The 19,408-nt window shown below is 40.3% G+C and overlaps 1 protein-coding gene across 4 annotated transcripts in view; it reads left to right on the top strand.

The window, feature by feature from the left end:
• UBR1 (ubiquitin protein ligase E3 component n-recognin 1) overlaps positions 1-19,408 on the top strand; it is a 531,921-nt gene that overhangs the window by 373,861 nt on the left and 138,652 nt on the right. For all 4 annotated transcript variants that reach the window (XM_033952836.1, XM_033952835.1, XM_033952834.1 and 1 more), the window contains exons 27-28: positions 9,271-9,380; positions 12,120-12,209. In XM_033952836.1, coding sequence (XP_033808727.1) covers positions 9,271-9,380; positions 12,120-12,209 — 200 coding nt within the window. The remainder of the gene's footprint in view (positions 1-9,270; positions 9,381-12,119; positions 12,210-19,408) is intronic.

Raw genomic sequence — 19,408 nt, 5'->3', positions numbered from 1 at the left:
AGCATTTGCGCATGCTCAAAGCCTTCTGGTCTCGCTCTCTCCGAGATTCTCGGAGATTCTCGGAGAGAGCGAGACCAGAAGGCTTTGAGCATGCGCAAATGCTCAAAGCCTAGTCCAGCCCGGCGCAGGAAGAAGGATTATCTCTCCTGCATCGCACCGCCCAGCCCAGCCCAGCCCAAACCAACGAGGGAGGATCTTCGGGCACTGGCACGTCCTGTGCATTGGTGCTGGTGCCGGTGCCCAATCGGGTAAGAGATGTTTGGTGCTGGGGGGATGTAGGATCGCGGGGGAGGGGGGGTGACGCGAGCGAGGGGGGAGGATGCCGGTTCGCAGGGGGGATGCCGGATCGGATTGAAAAAAAAAGTTGTAAAACGCGGGTAAGCGAGCGGGGGGGGGGGGAGGATGCCGGTTCGGAGTAAGCGGGAGGAGGTTTTAGCATGCGCGGTATACGCGTGTGCGCGCTATATTAAATTTTTTAAACATAAATTTGTGTTCCCCGCGCGCTATACCCGTGTGCGCGTTTTACACGGGTGTGCGTTATATGCGTGAAAATACGGTAAACTCTGGAATTCGTTGCTGGAAAATGTGGTGAAATCAGTTAGCTTAGCAAGGTTTTTAAAAGGTTTGGATAATTTCCTAAAAGAGAAATCCATAGGCTATTATTGAGATGGCTTGGGGAAATCCATTGCTTATTCCTAGGATAAGCAGCATAGAATTTGTTTTGGAGCTTGATGGACCTTCAGTCTGTCCCAGTATGGCAATTCTTATGTTCTTGTTGCAATTTTTCTGGTGGCAGCCATCTTAGATTTTAAATATTCTTTTTTTTTCTGAAGTCTCTATCTGCCTCAAAACCCCTCAATTTTTACAAACATTGACAGGGATGGTCTCCTCAGGATGTGTTGACACCATTTCATATGAAGTTTGCACCTGATGGCTGGCAGAGGAGTATCTATGTATCCCATGCTGTTGCAGAAGGGAGGGGCGCGAACCTTGAGCTTAGCCCCATCTGTGTCATCCAGGACTGGGGAACTGCTGTGGAAATAGCTAGAAAGTCCTGTCCAGAGCCCAAATTTAGCAAAGGCATGAAACGCAAATGCGTGAAGTTTCTGGAACCCATGAAAGCCCAGTCAGACGTCCTGCAGGGTTCGTTTATCTCCCCTTCACAAGGATTCTCCTCAGAATTGTAAATTTCATATGGAGAGCATTTTTAATAGGGCATGGACATGTGGCACAGCCTGAAAGTGCACTGCAGGGAGCATCTTCACTTCCTGTGATTTTGTTTGTGTATTAAAAACTTTATATACTGCATAACGGCCTAAAAGGATCCAAGAGGTTTACAATGCTTAAATCACATTCATCAAGAAAAGAACTCCATTAAAAGTAAAATAAAAAAAGGAAAGATTAAGAGCAAAAGTTAAAATTTTTCTTTTTCTCATAAATATTATAACAAACTACATCTCAATAAGAACCATTCTAATGGCAAAACAATAAAACACTCAAATCTCAATGAACCATAATTTATACATACAGCTAAAAATTCTCCATTACAAAATCAATCATTACTATAAACACAGATCACAGTCCCTAACTCTATTCTAATTTGAGAAAGACAATTGAAAAAAAAATATGCTTTTAAATGTCTTTTAAAATTTATATAGGATTCTTCTTTTCTCTTGTCTATGGGCCGGCCCCCAGTTCCAGCAACCACTTGGAGCTGGACTGGCAGAATTGGAGATCAGACTCCATGCCTCTTGTATCTCAGGGCAAGAAGACAATCCTAGAAGAATCCAATTCCCTGTTTGAGTCCAGCAGCCAAGATGCCTCTCTGGCACTCGACCAGGGAGGTAATCCTTTGGTCCACTAGCTATTCAAGTCAGTCTCTGTCCACCATTTTATAGTGGATCCTATTAAGGAATTGAAGCTGGAAGCACAGCTTTCTCAGTGCATGGTCATAAGTGGTTCCAATGCTCAGTCTTCCTTTTTTCCAGCACATTCGGACATTAGTTATTCAGCATTGGGAGACCCCAGAAGACTCCTTAAGGCATGCAAAAGCTGTGCCCAGGCTCTACACAATGGTACCAGAGTTCCAGCAGCTGTTTAGCCAGCTAAAGGTAAACTCTGTGGTGGCCCAGGTCACCAAATGCATGGCTCTCCCGATTGAGGGAAGAGTTATGCTGAAAGATGTGCAAGATCACAAAGTGCCAAAAAAACTCGGATACTGTAAAAAAAACAACTATAATAGATAAGACTTCCACATTGATCAGATGCACACTGTCTGATGGTATTTTGAAAAGCAAAGTGCAGGGTGAGATTGCAATTCTCAATGGAGGAAAAAGCCTCAGACAAGGGCCCTACCACCTCCACAATGGTGGAATAACGGTGGTTGAGCGTTAACCTCACTGGCTGAAAAAACCTCCTTTAATTAGAAGAACACTGCACTACTTAAAAGTATAATCAAAAAAATGTGTATATACTGTGTGATAGATGAAAATATCAACTTATCTTGGTTGATTGATACACCGACGGTGGCCAGCGTTTCACTATTCAGCTACCTCAGGGTTTCCGATCAAAACTATAACCAGATAAACATCAAATTAAAACTGGATCAGTATATATCTTCTCAGGGTAACAGTAAAAACCGATACAAGACATACCTTTAAATCGGATGCTCAATGCGTCTCAGACATCCAAAGATGGCTACAAGGCATGCAGACTGGGTTTAAATCCTCCCGATATGAAACCGGAAGTGCAGAACGTCAGTCTTTAAATACTCTTAAAGACACAGAACCTCCTATAGCTGGAGGACAAGTCAAATTGCAAAGATGGAAAAAGACCCCTTCGCTAACCTATGTGAACTACAGAAACTAGATTGTATGTGTTTTTTTCTTTTTATATTAATTTTAATTTTGTTTATATGCAAATTTTAAAATAGTGCCACCTCCTATGATGGAATTTACTTCAATTGCCTTAAATTCAATGGTGAGATTAAAATGCAGACACGTTCTTTCAATAAAAGGCACCCCACTCCAGCTTTTAGTTAAGACCTTCCGGTTCTTCACTATTCAATTTGTGGATCCAAAACTGCTCTGCTCGCAAAAGACGTTCAGCTCTATTGGTGCTATTTTCTTTGATATGATCTACGACATAGCAGGGTAAGTCATAAACGTGTGGTTCTGTTCCAAGCAGAGCAAGACTAAAAGAGCTTGCACTCTGTTATTCCGTATGCAACTCTTGTGTTCTGTAACTCTTGTTTTTAAGGGACGAGTGGTCTGGCATTCATAGATTTTTGCACATGGGCATATAAACACATAAACCACAAATACAGATGTGCATGAAGTCATCTAAGATTAAAAATCTGTCCCGTACGAGGATGCACGAAAATGTTCGTGAGTTCCAGAAAGTGGACATAACTTTTAAAGAGACAATTTGAACATAGTAACATAGTAACATAGTAGATGACGGCAGATAAAGACCCGAATGGTCCATCCAGTCTGCCCAACCTGATTCAATTTAAATTTTTTAATTTTTTCTTCTTAGCTATTTCTGGGCAAGAATCCAGAGCTTTACCCGGTTCTGTGCTTGGGTTCCAACTGCCGAAATCTCTGTTAAGACTTACTCCAGCCCATCTACACCCTCCCAGCCATTGAAGCCCTCTCCAGCCCATTCTCCCCCAAACGTCCATATACAGACTGTACAAGTCTGCCCAGTACTGGCCTTAGTTCAATATTTAATCTTATTTTCTGATTCTAAATCCTCTGTGTTCATCCCACGCTTCTTTGAAGTCAGTCACAGTTTTACTCTCCACCACCTCTCTCGGTTGCGCATTCCAGGCATCCACCACCCTCTCCATAAAGAAGATTTTCCTAACATTGCCTTTGAATCTACCACCCCTGAACCTCAAATTATGTCCTCTGGTTTTACCATTTTCCTTTCTCTGAAAAAGATTTTGTTCTACGTTAATACCCTTCAAGTATTTGAACATCTGAATCATATCTCCCCTGTCTCTCCTTTCCTCTAGGGAATACATATTCAGGGCTTCCAGTCTCTCCTCATACGTCTTCTAGCGCAAGCTTCCTATCATTTTCGTCACCCTCCTCTGGACCGCCTCAAGTCTTCTTACGTCCTTCACCAGATACGGTCTCCAAAATTGAACACAATACTCCCAAGTGGGGCCTTACCAATGACCTGTACAGGGGCATCAACACCTTCTTCCTTCTACTGACTACGCCTCTCTTTATACAGCCCAGCATCCTTCTGGCAGCAGCCACTGCCTTGTCACACTGTTTTTTCGCCTTTAGATCTTCGGATACTCTCACCCCAAGGTCCCTCTCCCCGTCTATGCATATCAGCTTCTCTCCTCCCAGCATACACGGTTCCTTCCTATTATTAATCACCAAATGCATTACTCTGCATTTCTTTGCATTGAATTTTAGTTGCCAGGCATTAGACCATTCCTCTAACTTTTGCAGATCCTTTTTCATATTTTCCACTCCCTCTTCGGTGTCTACTCTGTTACAAATCTTGGTATCATCTGCAAAAAGGCACTCTTTTCCTTCTAACCCTTCAGCAATGTCACTCACAAACATATTGAACAGGATTGGCCCCAGCACCGAATCCTGAGGGACTCCACTACTCACCTTTCCTTCCTTCGAGCGACTTCCATTAACCACCACCCTCTGGCGTCTGTCCGACAGCCATTTTCTGACCCAGTTCACCACTTTGGGTCCTAACTTCAGCCCTTCAAGTTTGTTCAACAGCCTCCTATGAGAAACTGTATCAAAGGCTTTGCTGAAATCCAAGTAAATTACATCTAGCATATGTCTTCGATCCAGCTCTCTGATCATCCAATCAAAAAATTCAATCAGGTTCGTTTGGCACGATTTACCTTTTGTAAAGCCATGTTGCCTCGGATCCTGTAACCCATTAGATTCAAGGAAGTACACTATCCTTTCTTTCAGCAAAACTTCCATTATTTTTCCAACAACTGAAGTGAGGCTCACCGGCCTGTAGTTTCCTGCTTCATCCCTGTGACTTTTATGAATAGGGACCACATCCGCTCTCCTCCAATCCCCAGGAATCACTCCCTTCTCCAGAGATTTGTTGAACAAGTCTTTAATAGGACTTTGTTTTTCTTCCAGAACCACACAAGCTGTGAAACTCAAGACACCAGATCCTGGAGATTTTGGAACTACCAACTCTTATGGCTTGGCATTACCTGCAGGTACTAGGCTCCATGGTAGCGACCATAGAGGTGATTCCTTGTACAAGAGCCCATCTGCGTTCCCTGCACAGCACACTGTTAACACGTTGGTTGCCTCAGAATCTCCAGTCGAAAGTTCACCAGAGTCTTCAGTGGTGGTTCTGACCGGAGTCATTATCCGGAGGCCTCTCTCTGCATAGAGTCTTGGGTGATCCTGACAACAAATGCCAGTATTTATGGTCATTGTGAGGATCATCCAGTACAAGGGCGTTGGTTGCCCTCACAGAGTGCATGAGAGCCATTCAGTTGGCTATATGGTTGTTCCATTTGTGACTGCAAGGCAAAGCAGTCGGTGTCTTCTCTGACAATGCCACAGCTGTGGCGTACATCAACAGACAAAGGGAACCAAGAGTACTCCATTGCAGATGGAGACTCAATTGCTGTTTCACTGGGTGAAAGCCTACCTGCAGGCCATCACAACGGCTCCTGTAGCATGAGTGGACAGTGTCCAGGACGATTATGTCAGCTGCCGGACTCTGGATCTGTGGGAATGGTCCTTATCCCAGAGAGAATTCAACTACATTGTGAAATAATGGGGGAGGCCAACATTCGATCTCATGGCCTCAGCAGACTACAAGAAAGCTCCTCATTTCTTTTGCCTATCAAAATTGTAGGCAAAAGTACAATATTAATAAAAATAAGGGGTACAATAGTTTAAACACAATTATCTTCAAACAACAAACAAACCATACAGATTATACATGGTCAGAGCGGCAGCATAGATGCTCTAGTACAACCTTGGCCAGTAATGTAGTTCCCCCCATGGCTGATGATAGGCTGCGTCTTTTGCAGGATAGCGACCTATCAAAGATTGGTAATCATGGTGGTCCTGAATTGGCCGTTGTCAGCATAGCTATCGCTACCATTCAGCATTTTTAGTTGGCATTACTTATGTCAGCGAAGGCCTATGGGAAATTATATCAATCTGATTCTGGCATGTGAATGCAGATAGACCCTGAGGGCAGGGAGACTGTTTTAAGTAGCCCTGATTGATATGTTTTAAGTAGCCCTGATTGAATCATGATTAGCTAAAAGGTGTTAATGTCTGATTAAGAGGGTGCTTAGGACAATGGGTCCAGGTGCACAGATAACTAAAGTTAATCAGAAACTATTGTCAGAGACATACTGGACCATAGCCTATTCTTCGGCTGTCTAGCACAAGTTTACTAAGGAGGGGGAGATTTAACTTCTATTGAAGCTCAATAGTTTTCTATATTCAGAATAAGATTCCAAGCTATAAAAGCCACCTTTCTGCAACACATCTGCAGCTCTAGCTCTCTCTCTCTTTCTCTGTCTATCCTTCTCTTTATCTATGGAACACGAAGCTTGGACCATCACCCCATCCCCCTTTTCTCTCTCTCTGCCTTTCCCTGGAACTTCAGGCTTCTATGTCTCTCTTTTCCTCTGAACTCTGTAAGGCTGGGAAACTGCGTTGCTCTCTCATTAATTGTAATGCTTCATTGTAATGCTTATAAATATTGCTTTTCTGTAAGACTATTTCTATAATATATTCTTCATGCAATCACCTCTGTGTGCCTCTTTGATTCTACTTCCTGGTGAATCATCTGTGAGGGAACTGAACCTGGGACCTGGCGTTTGTAAGGGCGCCTCTCAAGTGACCCCACTGTGGGGGCCACTAACAAACCTTACAGCTGTGTCATCCTTGGTACGTGGTTCTAGTCCATTTGGAGTGAGACAGTTATCTTAGACTACTACTATACCAGGATTTTCTGTCCCAGGAACCCATAGCCCTAGAGAATTTGTAATGCTTTGGGTTTACAGCATGGCTGTTGAGCATGCAGCCTTAGCACAAACAGGATATTCAGATATGGTTATCACAACTCTTCTACAATCAAAGAAGCCAGTGACTGTAGCGTCCTATGTGAAAGTTTGGAAACTTTTTTAGCATTTTTATAAGGAGAAACAGATCCCTTATGGGCTCCCATTTCTGAGGTTTTATCCTTTCTGCAGAAAGGTCTTGAAAAGGGCCTGGCAGAAAGCCTCTCCTTAGATTCATACAAGCACCACGTGACTTCCTGTCTGCCGAAGGTGATTTTGTTGTTTCATGTCAACCAGGAAGTGCAGCTTCCTGCTTTTCAGCCCACAGGCAAAAAGAAACAGGACAAAGTATAAAAGTTGCTGGATATCAGGAGAGTTCTTCTTCGTTATCTGGAGGTGAAAAATGATTTCTACCTGTTGGATCACCTATTTGTCTTGGATCAGTTCTAGCCATCGGAGTAGGCCAGACTAAAGCTTCTATTTCTCAATGGATCTGCAAGTCTATTTCCTCAGTGTACATTGGCTAAGGAAAGCAGCCGCCAGTTGGCCATGAAAGCTCACTCTACTAGAAGTGTGACTTCTTCCTGGGCAGAGTCCAAGGCAGTGCCAAATGATGAAATTTGTAGGGCAGCCACATGGTCTATTCTGCATGCTTTTATAAAATTTTACAGAATGGATGGGATGGCACAAACGGATGGGGCTTTCAGGTCCTCTGTGCTGGACATTGGCTCATCTGTCCCACCCTAGACTTAACGGACTGCTCTGGTATGTCCCTTCCATATGGAATTGTATGCTGTTTGCACAGGAAGGAAGGATTAGGTCTTACCTTGATAATCCTCTTTCCTGTAGAACAGCATACAACTCCTTATGTCCCGTCCTGTCAGATGTCTGTTATAATAATAATAATAATAGCTTTATTTATATCCCATCATACCTTTTCAGTTCAAGACGGTGTACAACAAGAGGTGCTGTAAGTACAGCGAGGTAACATCAATTAGATTTTGGAAGGGATAGATAGACAGTTAAGTGGCGGGGTGGCATGGGTGGGAGGGAGGAACGTGTAAGAAGAGGTAGATGTAGTATTGATTTGGGAGATCAGGTAAATTTGTTGAATAGGTGGGTTTTCAGTGATTTTCTGAAAGAATGGTATGTTAGAGAGTTCTGGATTAAGTCACTTAAGGTGTTCAAGATCCCTGCTTGAAAGGAAAGTGTCTTGTTGAGGAATCTTTTGAATTTGCATCTTTTGGGAGAAGGAAATGAGAACAGTAATGTTATGCGTGAAAAGCGGAGTTTGTCCTGCAGGGTGAGGTGTTTCAAGAGGTATGTGGGAGCGAAACTGAAAAGAGTCTTGAAGCAGAGGCAAACAAATTTGAAGATTATTCTGGCTTTGATAGGTAGCCAGTGAAGTTTCTTGTAGTATGGGGTGATGTGGTCAGATTGTTTCAGGCCAAAGATAAGTCGAACAGCTGTGTTCTGGATACGTCTCAGTTTCTTGATGGTTTGCCTTCACTGCTTGTAGGCTGGGAAGAATATCCAATGGCTTGTCTCAAGACAGCCAAGGAAGAGAAACAGAGTCCTTCGAATACCAGCATATTAGAGCTGAGATCGATATCAGCACATTTTGTTTTGCTAAGAATTATACAAGTGTTAGTGTTGGTTGCACTGAGGAAGGTGGTTTCTTTCTCAACCATTATTTGTTGCCCTGTTGGGTAGTTTATTAACTTTTATTATTGCAGAGCAGATCAAACTTATCTAGATCGGAGAGTTCCTTGAGTCCCCCCCCCCCCCCCCTTTGGTTGCATTTCCTCTCTTAGGGGTTCTCACTTGCTTTGGACTGAGGAGAGGAGGTGCTGCCTAGAGAGACAAGGGGGCAGAGAGAAGAAATGATTGATGTCTTCTGCAAGCAACTTGTGAATTGAGTTGCTTTACCCTCCTTAAGGAATCGTATGCTGTTCTACAGGAAAGAGGATTATTGAGGTAAGAACCTGATCCTTCCTTATACTTCACTCATAGTGTGTACACTAAGGTGTAAACTGTAGTGCAAAGTAGCTGAAAATCCATGGGAAATCCTTTGGATGTTTGATAATTCTTATTTTTAACTATTGAACATTATAAAAGACTATGAAAGTAAAAGGAATCGCACAGGCTTGTAGAAAATCTAAGTGTACACATGTTTCTTGTAGAAACTGATAATATTTCCTCATCTCCATTTTTCCCTTTCCCTTGCACAGGAGCAGGAAGTTCATCACCAAATGCTATGAGCATATTGATGCTTCTGGAAAAAATGAAGAGTATTCCACAACTGGATGCACAAAAGGACATGGTCAGCTGGATACAGCAGGTAAATGAGATACAACAAATTCTTGACCTGCATGCTGTCTTTAACTGAGAAATATTATGGTTCTTCATTCATTCTTTTTTCCCTAGTGTCTCTTTTGCAGATAATTTACAGACTTACTAATTCCAGTGATGTTTACAGAAGCTTCTTGGCAGCTGAGTGAGATAAGAACATAAGAATTGCCATACTGGGATAGACTGAAGGTCCATCAAACCCATTATCCTGTTTCTAATAGAGGCCAACCCAGGTCCCAAGTACTTAGCTAGATCCCAAATAGTAAAACAGACTTTATACTGCTTATCCTAGGAATAAGCAGTGGATTTCCCCAAGCTGTCTCAATAATGGCCTATGGACTTCTCTTTTAGGAAATGATTCAAACCTTTTTTTAAACTTCACTAAGCTAACTGATTTCACCACATTCTCTGACAACGAAGTTCAGAGTGTAATTACACATGTGAAGAAATATTTTCCAGTTTGTTTTAAATCTACTACTTAGTAGCTTCATTGCAAGCTCCCTAGTCCGACTATTTTTGAAAAGAGTAAACAAGCAATTCACATCTGCCCTTTCCACTCCACTCAGTAATTTATAGAGCTCTATCATATCACCTCTGCGTCATCTCTTCTCCAAGCTGAAGAGCCATAGGTGGGGTAAAGAAAAAGAGGCTGGTCAGGCACTGGGCTATGTGGTTGATCAGATGCAGGTGCAGTACTTCCTCCTTTGTAGCAAAGATGTTCTGAATATAACACAGGGGGTGGTATGGACAACTTGTTTATATGCCAACCATAAGGGGTTTTTGTCATGGGGACACGAGCTCAGAATGCCAAGTACAGCTTGTGCTGTGGTAGCCACTGAGGATGCTCAGGTTGTGTGGCTTCTGCCACAGTGAGGTGTGTCAAGCATATGGAAAGTCAGTGAAAATTCAGGCCAGCTCTGGAGGGAGGCTGGTTGAGTAACCTAGTGGTAAGAGCAGCGGCTTGAGAACCTGGGGAAGTAGGTTCAATTTCTACTGCAGCTTCTTGTGACTCTGTTGTTTTGTTATGTTTGTCCTTGGGAGAGACAATCCCCCCTCACACACACAATGTTTACAGAGTTGGCAATGCATGTAAGGCCTATACTTAATTGGTAATTTAATCTCAGTTCTAATTTTAACCTCAAGTTTAATTGGATATAAATTGAATTAATATTATTTTGATTAAAATACATGTCTGTGTATGAGTTATTGGCATAAAATACCCTGTATGTTGGGACGCAGCGCAGCGTGCGTGTACTCACTTGGTAGAGTACAGGCTTAGGATGAGGGAGGGTGGCTGACTGGGATACAAAGCTGGAAAGGAGGGTGACTGGCTAGCTGGCTGGGGTACAAGTCTGGAAGGTGAAAAGTGTACCTGAATGACTCATTTTCACCTACTACTGAAAATGGTATGACCTAAATATAAACAAAAGATTCATAGGTGCAAGGATGTGGGAGTTAAGCCTAATAATGCTTTGTAGTATTTATCAAGAATAGAGATTAAATGAGCCTTGCATTCACAACCAGTTGCAGCATAGCTTTGAGAAGATATCGAGTTGTAGGTGAGCTTGCTCCCTTGAAAAAATACACTTCCTCCCCCTTCACACACACTTTTCAGTGATCCTTTTTCAGCACTCTTTTACTCATGCATGATTCTGTTTGTTAGCACCCTTTACCATCATGTTTTCTGTCCAACAAGGGAGCACTACTTCATGCTATGGCTTCTTCTAGCTGGAAGGCCTTGCACATTCAAATCAGAGGCAACTTGTTTAGTAGAAGAAGTGTGTGAAATAAAGCACTGTTGCTCTCCTACATGGGTTGAGGACATCTGGTTAAAACTGAGGGTAGTGCTTCCCCCAACATGATGTGTGGCTTGCTTGTGGTCCTTATGTGCTGTCAAGTTCTGTTCATGTTTTTTGGATAATATTGTTCATTTCCCCTAACATTTGGCAGAGAAAAATACTTAGTTTGTGTTAGATTTAGTATGCTCTATGAGCATTCTCAAACACACACAAAATCTCATATCACATGTTCTCCTATTAAATCCGTTTTATGGTACTTGCATGGAGCTCTCTGGAAATACAGTCTTGAGATGGAATGAAGTGTCTTCCAGTCAGAGTCTTCATCTCGTAACTGGTTTTCTTGAGTTCATGATTAAGGGTATCACGAGTTCAGGTGAAATGAAGGAGATAAGAATACACCAGTCTTTTTGCTGCAGGTCTCACATTTACTGTCAGGTCAATTCATCAGACTGGGGCTGAGGGTAAGGAAAAGCAGGCCCTTGTTTTCCACTGATGGCAGGAGGTACTTGCTTCAGGAATCAGGATGGGTAGATGATATGCAGGTACTTGAGGGCTTTTTAGCTGGTTTGGGGGGGGGGGGTCTGAAGAAAAGAAGGAAAGAGCTTAGCTTCTTCAAAGTGCATTTCATAAATATTAATTGTAATATTATGAAACCCAAGTATTTATGGGTTTTCAGATTATTTAGTGTATTGGTTTTGTTCTTTATATAATGTCTTACCCATGAAAATCATAGAACTGACCAGGGTGTCACAGGTTATTCACCCTAGACTAGCATTTTCTTTCTCTATTCTACAGTATATATCTTCTTAAGGTACTGCCTTAGGTTACTGGGATTGGATTCTCACTATAGTAATTTTTTTTCATATTCCATGAGAGAATAGAGAGTAAATGTCCTACTTTCCCTGATGATTGTTGTACTTTACTTCCAGATGTTTGATACAGTGAAACATTTAAGAGAGAAATCCAGTGTAACAGTAGTAGCCACTGCATCAGGAACTGAGGTCATGAAAGGAGATGAGGTAATAAGTCAGCAGAAGTTAAAAGGGGAAAACCTTTGTTCTTTGTAACACTTGAATGTTTCTTGCTATGGTATCTGCTGTGTATATAGGTCTTTTCTGCAAGACTACATTTGTTGTTAGAATTCAACACTTGTAGAAAGGAAGAAAATATGATTTTTCATATTCTGATGATTATTCTACTTTGTGATGTAACTTTCTCTGGCACCCTAAAGCATTGCATGTATAGTAATTCATTTGAAGAAAAGTAAGGTTAACTTTTAAAGATAACAGAATAAAAGCATAGAGCAGAATATATAGATCTGAATCCTGTTTATTAAAATTAGAGCCCTTGGACTGCCGTGATTCTGTGACAATGGGAAAGGCCATAAAATACAGCCATTTTAATGGAATTTCTCATATGTCATTGTAGACGGGGGATTGTGGAGCTGAAGAAATTTAACATAACACAACATAACAATCAACTTATATACTGCAGGACCGTGAAGTTCTATGCGGTTAACAAAAATTTACTGAAAAGATACACAATTAAATAGAATTAAGAATAAAATGCACAGGGCTTGGTCAAGAGGTTGGGACACTTCAGATCGTTAAGGAAGAGTCCTAGCTTCCATTTCGTTGTGCTAGATAGAGATATGATAAATATAATATATAATTGAAGAGTTTTAGTTGCAATACCTTTAAATATTTAATTATTGGTTATGAATCACAATAGTATATAGCATATTTATTATCATCAGGAATTATTTGTTTATTTTATATAATGATTATATATTTTATCTGATTGTACATTTTTGGATGAATTGTCTGGAATGTATGATGTATGGATGTTGGTTATACTAAATTTAAGGTATGGATGTTTTATTTTCATAGTGAAAGTAGTTTTATTGGAATTTCTCACTAATTTTTGGGGGGATATTAGGTAATTTAATGTTGTATTTATATCAATATCTTATTTATATGTATATTTATATTTATATATATTTATATTTATATTATTTTAAGGTCATGTGGATATATCATTTCTGTTATATATACTCAAGATGGATAGTATTTTTTTAATTTAAATAAATTAATAGATTATTGTAATAGAGTATAATTATTGGGAATATTGGGAATGAATTTTAATTTATGCATATAGATAAGAACTGATGAATTTTGGGAATATAAAGTATTCTGAAATGGTAGAAGTATTTTATTGATATGATATTAATTAATTATTTATATCAATCAATTATGAATTTTATTAGGAATGTAAAATTGAATTTATGAAATGAAACATTAATTTAGGTTAATATTTATTTTATTGATTAAGAAGAGTAATTTTTGATCTATTATTTAATGAACAGAAAGATGTAAGTAAGAATATAGTTTGCCTAGGGTGGGGGGGGCTTTGAGGTTACTATTCCAATGTGTGTTCTTAGGCAGTCATTATATTGGGGGGGGGTTTGGGAGGGAATAGGGTGGAATTTTTGTTTCGTTTGGGGATGGTTTTGATAAGGATTATTAAATCTTTTGGTTTACAGAGGGGGAGGGGGATTGAGGGATTATTGAGTGTTCTAAAATGGGAATTTTTTCAGATTTTAGAATTGGAAATAGGGATGATGATGTCTATGTTCATGTTTCAAAATTTATTTTATTTGTTTGATTTTGTTTACTCATTATATGTTTATTCATCATGATGTCTTTTAACGTTTTTTCTATTAATGTCAATGGCCTTAATCATATGATCAAAAGCAAAAAAGTATTGTCATTTTTAAAAAAACAGAATGCATATGTTTATTATATACAGGAGACTCACCTAAATTTGATTGAATCACAGAAATTGGAAGGAGGGTGGGTGAAGAAATGGTTTTTTGCTCCGGCTATAGGTAAAAAAGCAGAGGGTAGCAATTCTCATTAATAAAAAATGTAAGGCCAATTTTAAGTGAGTAAACTCAGATCCACATGGTAGATGGTTACACGTAGATATGAGCTTGGGAAATAATACCATGATGTTGTTTAATGTATATGCCCCTAATTCAAATCAACAAGATTTCTTTAAAACTTTACAGAGGTTGTTACTCCCACTGGCTACTTCTAATTTAGTAGTGGCTGGAGATTTCAATGCTGTGATGGATCCTTTAATGCAGGGGTGTCAAAGTCCCTCCTCGAGGGCCGGAATCCAGTCGGGTTTTCTGGATTTCCCCAATGAATATGCATTGAAAGCAGTGCATGCAAATAGATCTCATGCAGATTCATTGGGGAAATCCTGAAAACCCGACTGGATTCTGGCCCTCGAGGACCGACTTTGACACCTGTGCTTTAATGGATAAAAAAACAAGTAAAAATATAAAATCTTTAGGGTTAGATTATTTGGTTCAGTCATGTGATTCAAAAGATATCTGGCGTATTCTTCATTTTAATGATCAGGAATTTTCATTTTGTTCACAGGTTCATAAGTCTTTTTCAAGAATTGATTATATTTTTGTTCCAACTCATAAAGTTCAACATGTGATTAAAGCTTCAATTGATCCAATTATTATATCTGATCATGCAGGAATATGGATTGAATTACAATTAGATCAACCAGAGAATAGTAGACCTCTATGGAGATTTCATAATACATTGCTTATGGATGACAAATTCTTGGTGGATTTTAAAATACAAATTAGTGAATTTTTTCAATTCAATTTATCAGAGGATATATCCATGGAAAATTTATGGGATGCCTTTAAGGCTACTATGAGAGGTTTTATTATCTCATATTCTGCTTATATTAGAAAACAACTTAAAACTCAATTTTTAGATTTAGAAAAATAAATTAAATTATTAGAATCTAAATTGATAAATGGGAACAAGACACATTGCAAGCTCTTTTAAAAGCAAAAGGTAAATATAATGAATTAGCTTCAAAAATGACAAGGAAAGATTTGTTTTCCAAACAAACAATGTAATAAGGAAATTCTAATAAGGTGGGAAGATTATTGGCAAATTACCTTAAAGCAAAGAAAAAGAAATAAAATTAATGCAATAAAGGAATTATAAATAATCAAATTGGACAAATATTAAAACAGTTTCTAAATTTTTATAAAGGCCTGTATTCTTCTGAGCCTTATATAGAGAGGGAAAAGGATGGATTAGATTTTTTAAATTTAATTATTGGACCAAAGGTTCCTGAGCATATAAAATGGAGTTTAGATGAGCCTATATCTCTAAAAGAATTAGAAACAGCGTTGAAATCTCTTAGAGTTGGATCCGCTCCAGGTGGTGATGGTTTTACGGTAGAATTTTATAAATCATTCCAAAATGTCCTCTCACCTCATTTATTAAATTTATATCAGTCACAACTTATTAATGGTTATATTAAGGGTACTATGGCTGAATCATTAGTAATTGTTTTGCCCAAGCCAAATAGAGATCCCACTTTGGTTTCAAACTACAGGCCTATCTCTTTAATAAATGTGAATGGTAAACTTTTGACTAAGATTTTGGCTTTACGATTATCAAAGGCTCTCCCTTATATTATTGATATGCACCAAATTGGTTTTGTAGCTAAAAGACATTCTTCTAATAACTCTAGATTAGTGTTGCATATGTTAAATTTATCCAAAAATTTGGCTGATCCGGCTTTTGCTGTTTCTTTAGATGCAGAGAAAGCTTTTGATAGGGTAGAATGTAGTTTTATGTATCAAGCTCTAGATTGGTTTGGTATAGGTTCTGGATTTATACAAATGTTTAAACATTGTATAGCTTCCCTGTTGCAAGATTAAACATTAATAATACGTTATCTGAGCATTTTCAGTTGCGGAGGGGAGTTAGACAAGGTTGTCCTTTATCTCTGTTGCTATTTGATATTATATTAGAACCCTTATTGTTAGCTATTCAACAAGCAAAGGGGATATTAGGTATTCCTTATTCTGATATGGAATACAAGATTTCAGCATATGCAGATGATATTCTGCTTTATTTGAGAAATCCAGAGACTACCATTCCATGTGTGTTGGAATTGATTGATACATTTGGTAAATTTTCAGGTTATAAAATTAATTGGAGTAAATCAGAAATTTTACCTTTAAATGTCTATTGTTTAAAAGGATTATTTGATTCTTTTCCATTCATTTGGAAAGAGGATGGATTTAAATATTTAGGTATTCAAATTAAAAATGCTATTGATGACACAGTGAAAGAAAATGAAACATTTTTATTGAAAAGAGTTACAGAGTTATGTGAGCAATGGAATCCTTTACATCTTTCTTGGTGGGGGAGAGTTCAGACTATTAAAATGATGATTTTGCCTGTGGTTTGTTATAAAATGAGTATGATACCAATTTTTTTTCAAGGGTCCTTTTATAAAAAGCTTAATGGTATTCTTACGAAATTTCTTTGGCTTGGTAAAATGCCTAGAATTGCTTTAGTATCCTTGCAAAAGCCAATTGAGGAGAGCGGGGTAAATTTTCCAAATTTTTATAGGTATCATCAAGCCTATATTTTACGTCAGGGTATGTATTGGATCCTCCCAGAACTCATAGATAATGCACCAGATTGGTTGTATTTAGAATGGCGCCTCTTGTTTCCTTTGAATTTAGTTCATGTACCAAGTATTAATATGTCTAGGAAATATAAGAAGAACAAAATTTTAATGGATACATGGAAAACATTGAGATATATTAGCAATTTAACACCTATTCCAATTAATAAATCAACTAATCAATCCTTATGGATAAACTCCAAGATTAAAATAGGCAGATATCAAGTCATTTGGAAGAACTGGATTATTGCAGGTATTCAAACTCTGAATGATGTTATTTCAGATGGTAAACTGCTTGAATTTTCACAATTGCAACATAGATTTGGTCTTAATAATTCACAAACTTTTAAGTGGTTGCAATTGAAGCAGGCTATTCAGGTGGGTTCCCTGAATGGAAAAATCTTAACAATCAATATAGTCTGGAGTTCCTATGCTTCCAAGCAGATTTCCACATCAAGCCGCATTGTGGTATAAATTATTATCCCAGGACAAGCAGGCAGGTATTCTCACTAGTGGGTGATGTCATCCGACAGAGCCCCGATACGGACTTCTCACAAGCATGTCTTGCTTGAAGAAACTCAGAAGTTTCGAGATGCCCGCACCGCGCATGCGCCAGTGCCTTCCCGCCTGATGGTCTGGGCGTGTCTCCTCAGTTCAGGTAGCTAGCAGAGAAGCCAACCCAGGGGAGGTGGGTAGGACGTGAGAATAGCTGCCTGCTGTCCCTGGATAACAACTGTTACGGTAAGTAACATTGCTTTATTCCAGGACAAGCAGGCAGGTATTCTCACTAGTGGGTGACCTCCAAGCTAACCTCAATGGGATGGTGGGAGAGTTGGCAACTTAGGAGAATAAATTTTGCAACACTGTTTGGCCAAACTGTCCATCCCGTCTGGAGAAAGTATCCAGACAATAATGAGAGGTGAATGTATGAACCGAGAACCAAGTGGCAGCCTTACAATCTCCTCAATCAGTGTCGATCTGACGAAGGCTACCGAGGCTGCCATTGCTCTGACCTTATGGGCTGTGACCTTACAGGGAAGGGGTAATCCAGCCTGGGCATAGCAGAAAGAGATACAAGCCGCCATCCAGTTGGAGATGGTGTGCTTCGATACAGGTCGTCCCAACTTGTTTGGATCAAAGGAGACGAAAAGTTGAGGAGCAGTTCTGTGTGGCTTGGTGCGATCCAAGTAGAAAGCCAAAGCACGCTTACAGTCCAGAGTATGAAGAGCTGATTCTCCAGGATGAGAATGAGGCCTTGGAAAAAACACTGGAAGTACAATGGATTGGTTGAGATGAAAATCAGAGACCACCTTAGGCAGGAATTTCGGATGGGTGCAGAGAACCACCTTGTCATGATGGAATACTGTGAAAGGCGGATCTGCTACTAAGGCCTGAAGTTCACTGACCCTGCGAGCAGACGTGAGGGCTACTAGAAAAACCACTTTCCAAGTGAGAAACTTTAGCGGAGCCTTGCTGAGAGGCTCAAAAGGAGGTTTCATAAGCTGAGAAAGGACAACATTGAGATCCCAAACCACTGGAGGAGGTTTGAGAGGGGGATTGACATGGAAAAGACCTTTCATAAACCTGGAAACCACAGGATGAGCAGAGAGAGGTTTCCCTTGTAGAGGCTGATGGAAAGCCGCAATAGCACTCAGGTGGACTCGTATAGACGTAGACTTGAGACCAGACTGAGAGAGGTGTAGAAGATAGTCCAAAACAGAGGATAGGGAGGCTCGCTGAGGCTCCTTAGAGTTGGAAACACACCATGAAGAAAATCTAGTCCATTTTTGGGAGTAGCATTGACGAGTAGCAGGCTTCCTGGAAGCCTCCAAGACATCCTTCACCGCCTGGGAAAACTGGTGAGGAGTTACGTTGAGAGGAACCAAGCTGTCAGGTGGAGAGACTGCAGGTTGGGGTGAAGTAGAGATCCCTGATGCTGAGTAAGCAGTGAAGGAAACACTGGAAGAAGGAACGGCTCCCTGCTGCTGAGTTGAAGGTTGTCTGGGCCACCGAGGAGCTATCAGAATCATGGTGGCATGGTCTGACTTCAGCTTGACCAGAGTCTTTTGAATGAGAGGAAAAGGAGGAAACGCATACAGAAAGCGATTTCCCCAATCCAGCAGAAAGGCATCTGCCTCGAGACGATGAGGAGTGTAGATCCTGGAGCAGAATTGAGGCAGCTTGAAGTTGTGGGGAGCCGCAAAGAGGTCGATCTGAGGCGTCCCCCAATGTGCAAATATCTGATGAAGGGGCTTGGAATGGAGTGTCCATTCGTGAGGCTGGAGAAGACGACTTAGGTTGTCTGCCAAGACATTGTCCATCCCCTGAATGTAGACAGCTTTGAGGAAGGCATTGTGGCGAACCGCCCAATCCCAGACTCTGAGAGCTTCCTGGCAGAGGGAGGCCGAGCCCGTGCCCCCCTGCTTGTTGACATAATACATGGCGACCTGATTGTCTGTGCGAATGAGGACCACCATGTCGTGAAGCAGATGTTGAAACGCTTGAAGAGCATTGAAGATGGCTCTGAGCTCCAGAAGATTGATTTGATGGAGTCGGTCCACACTGGTCCAGAGTCCCTGAGTGCGAAGACCATCCAGATGAGCTCCCCAGGCATAGGTCGATGAATCTGTCGTGAGAACCTTCTGGTGGGGAGGAGTGTGAAACAGCAAACCTCTGGATAGATTCGAAGAGG

Source organism: Geotrypetes seraphini, chromosome 7 (genome assembly GCF_902459505.1).
Source record: "Geotrypetes seraphini chromosome 7, aGeoSer1.1, whole genome shotgun sequence".
Classification (NCBI taxonomy): Eukaryota; Metazoa; Chordata; class Amphibia; order Gymnophiona; family Dermophiidae; genus Geotrypetes; species Geotrypetes seraphini.
This window is presented reverse-complemented; position numbering and strand designations above follow the sequence as displayed.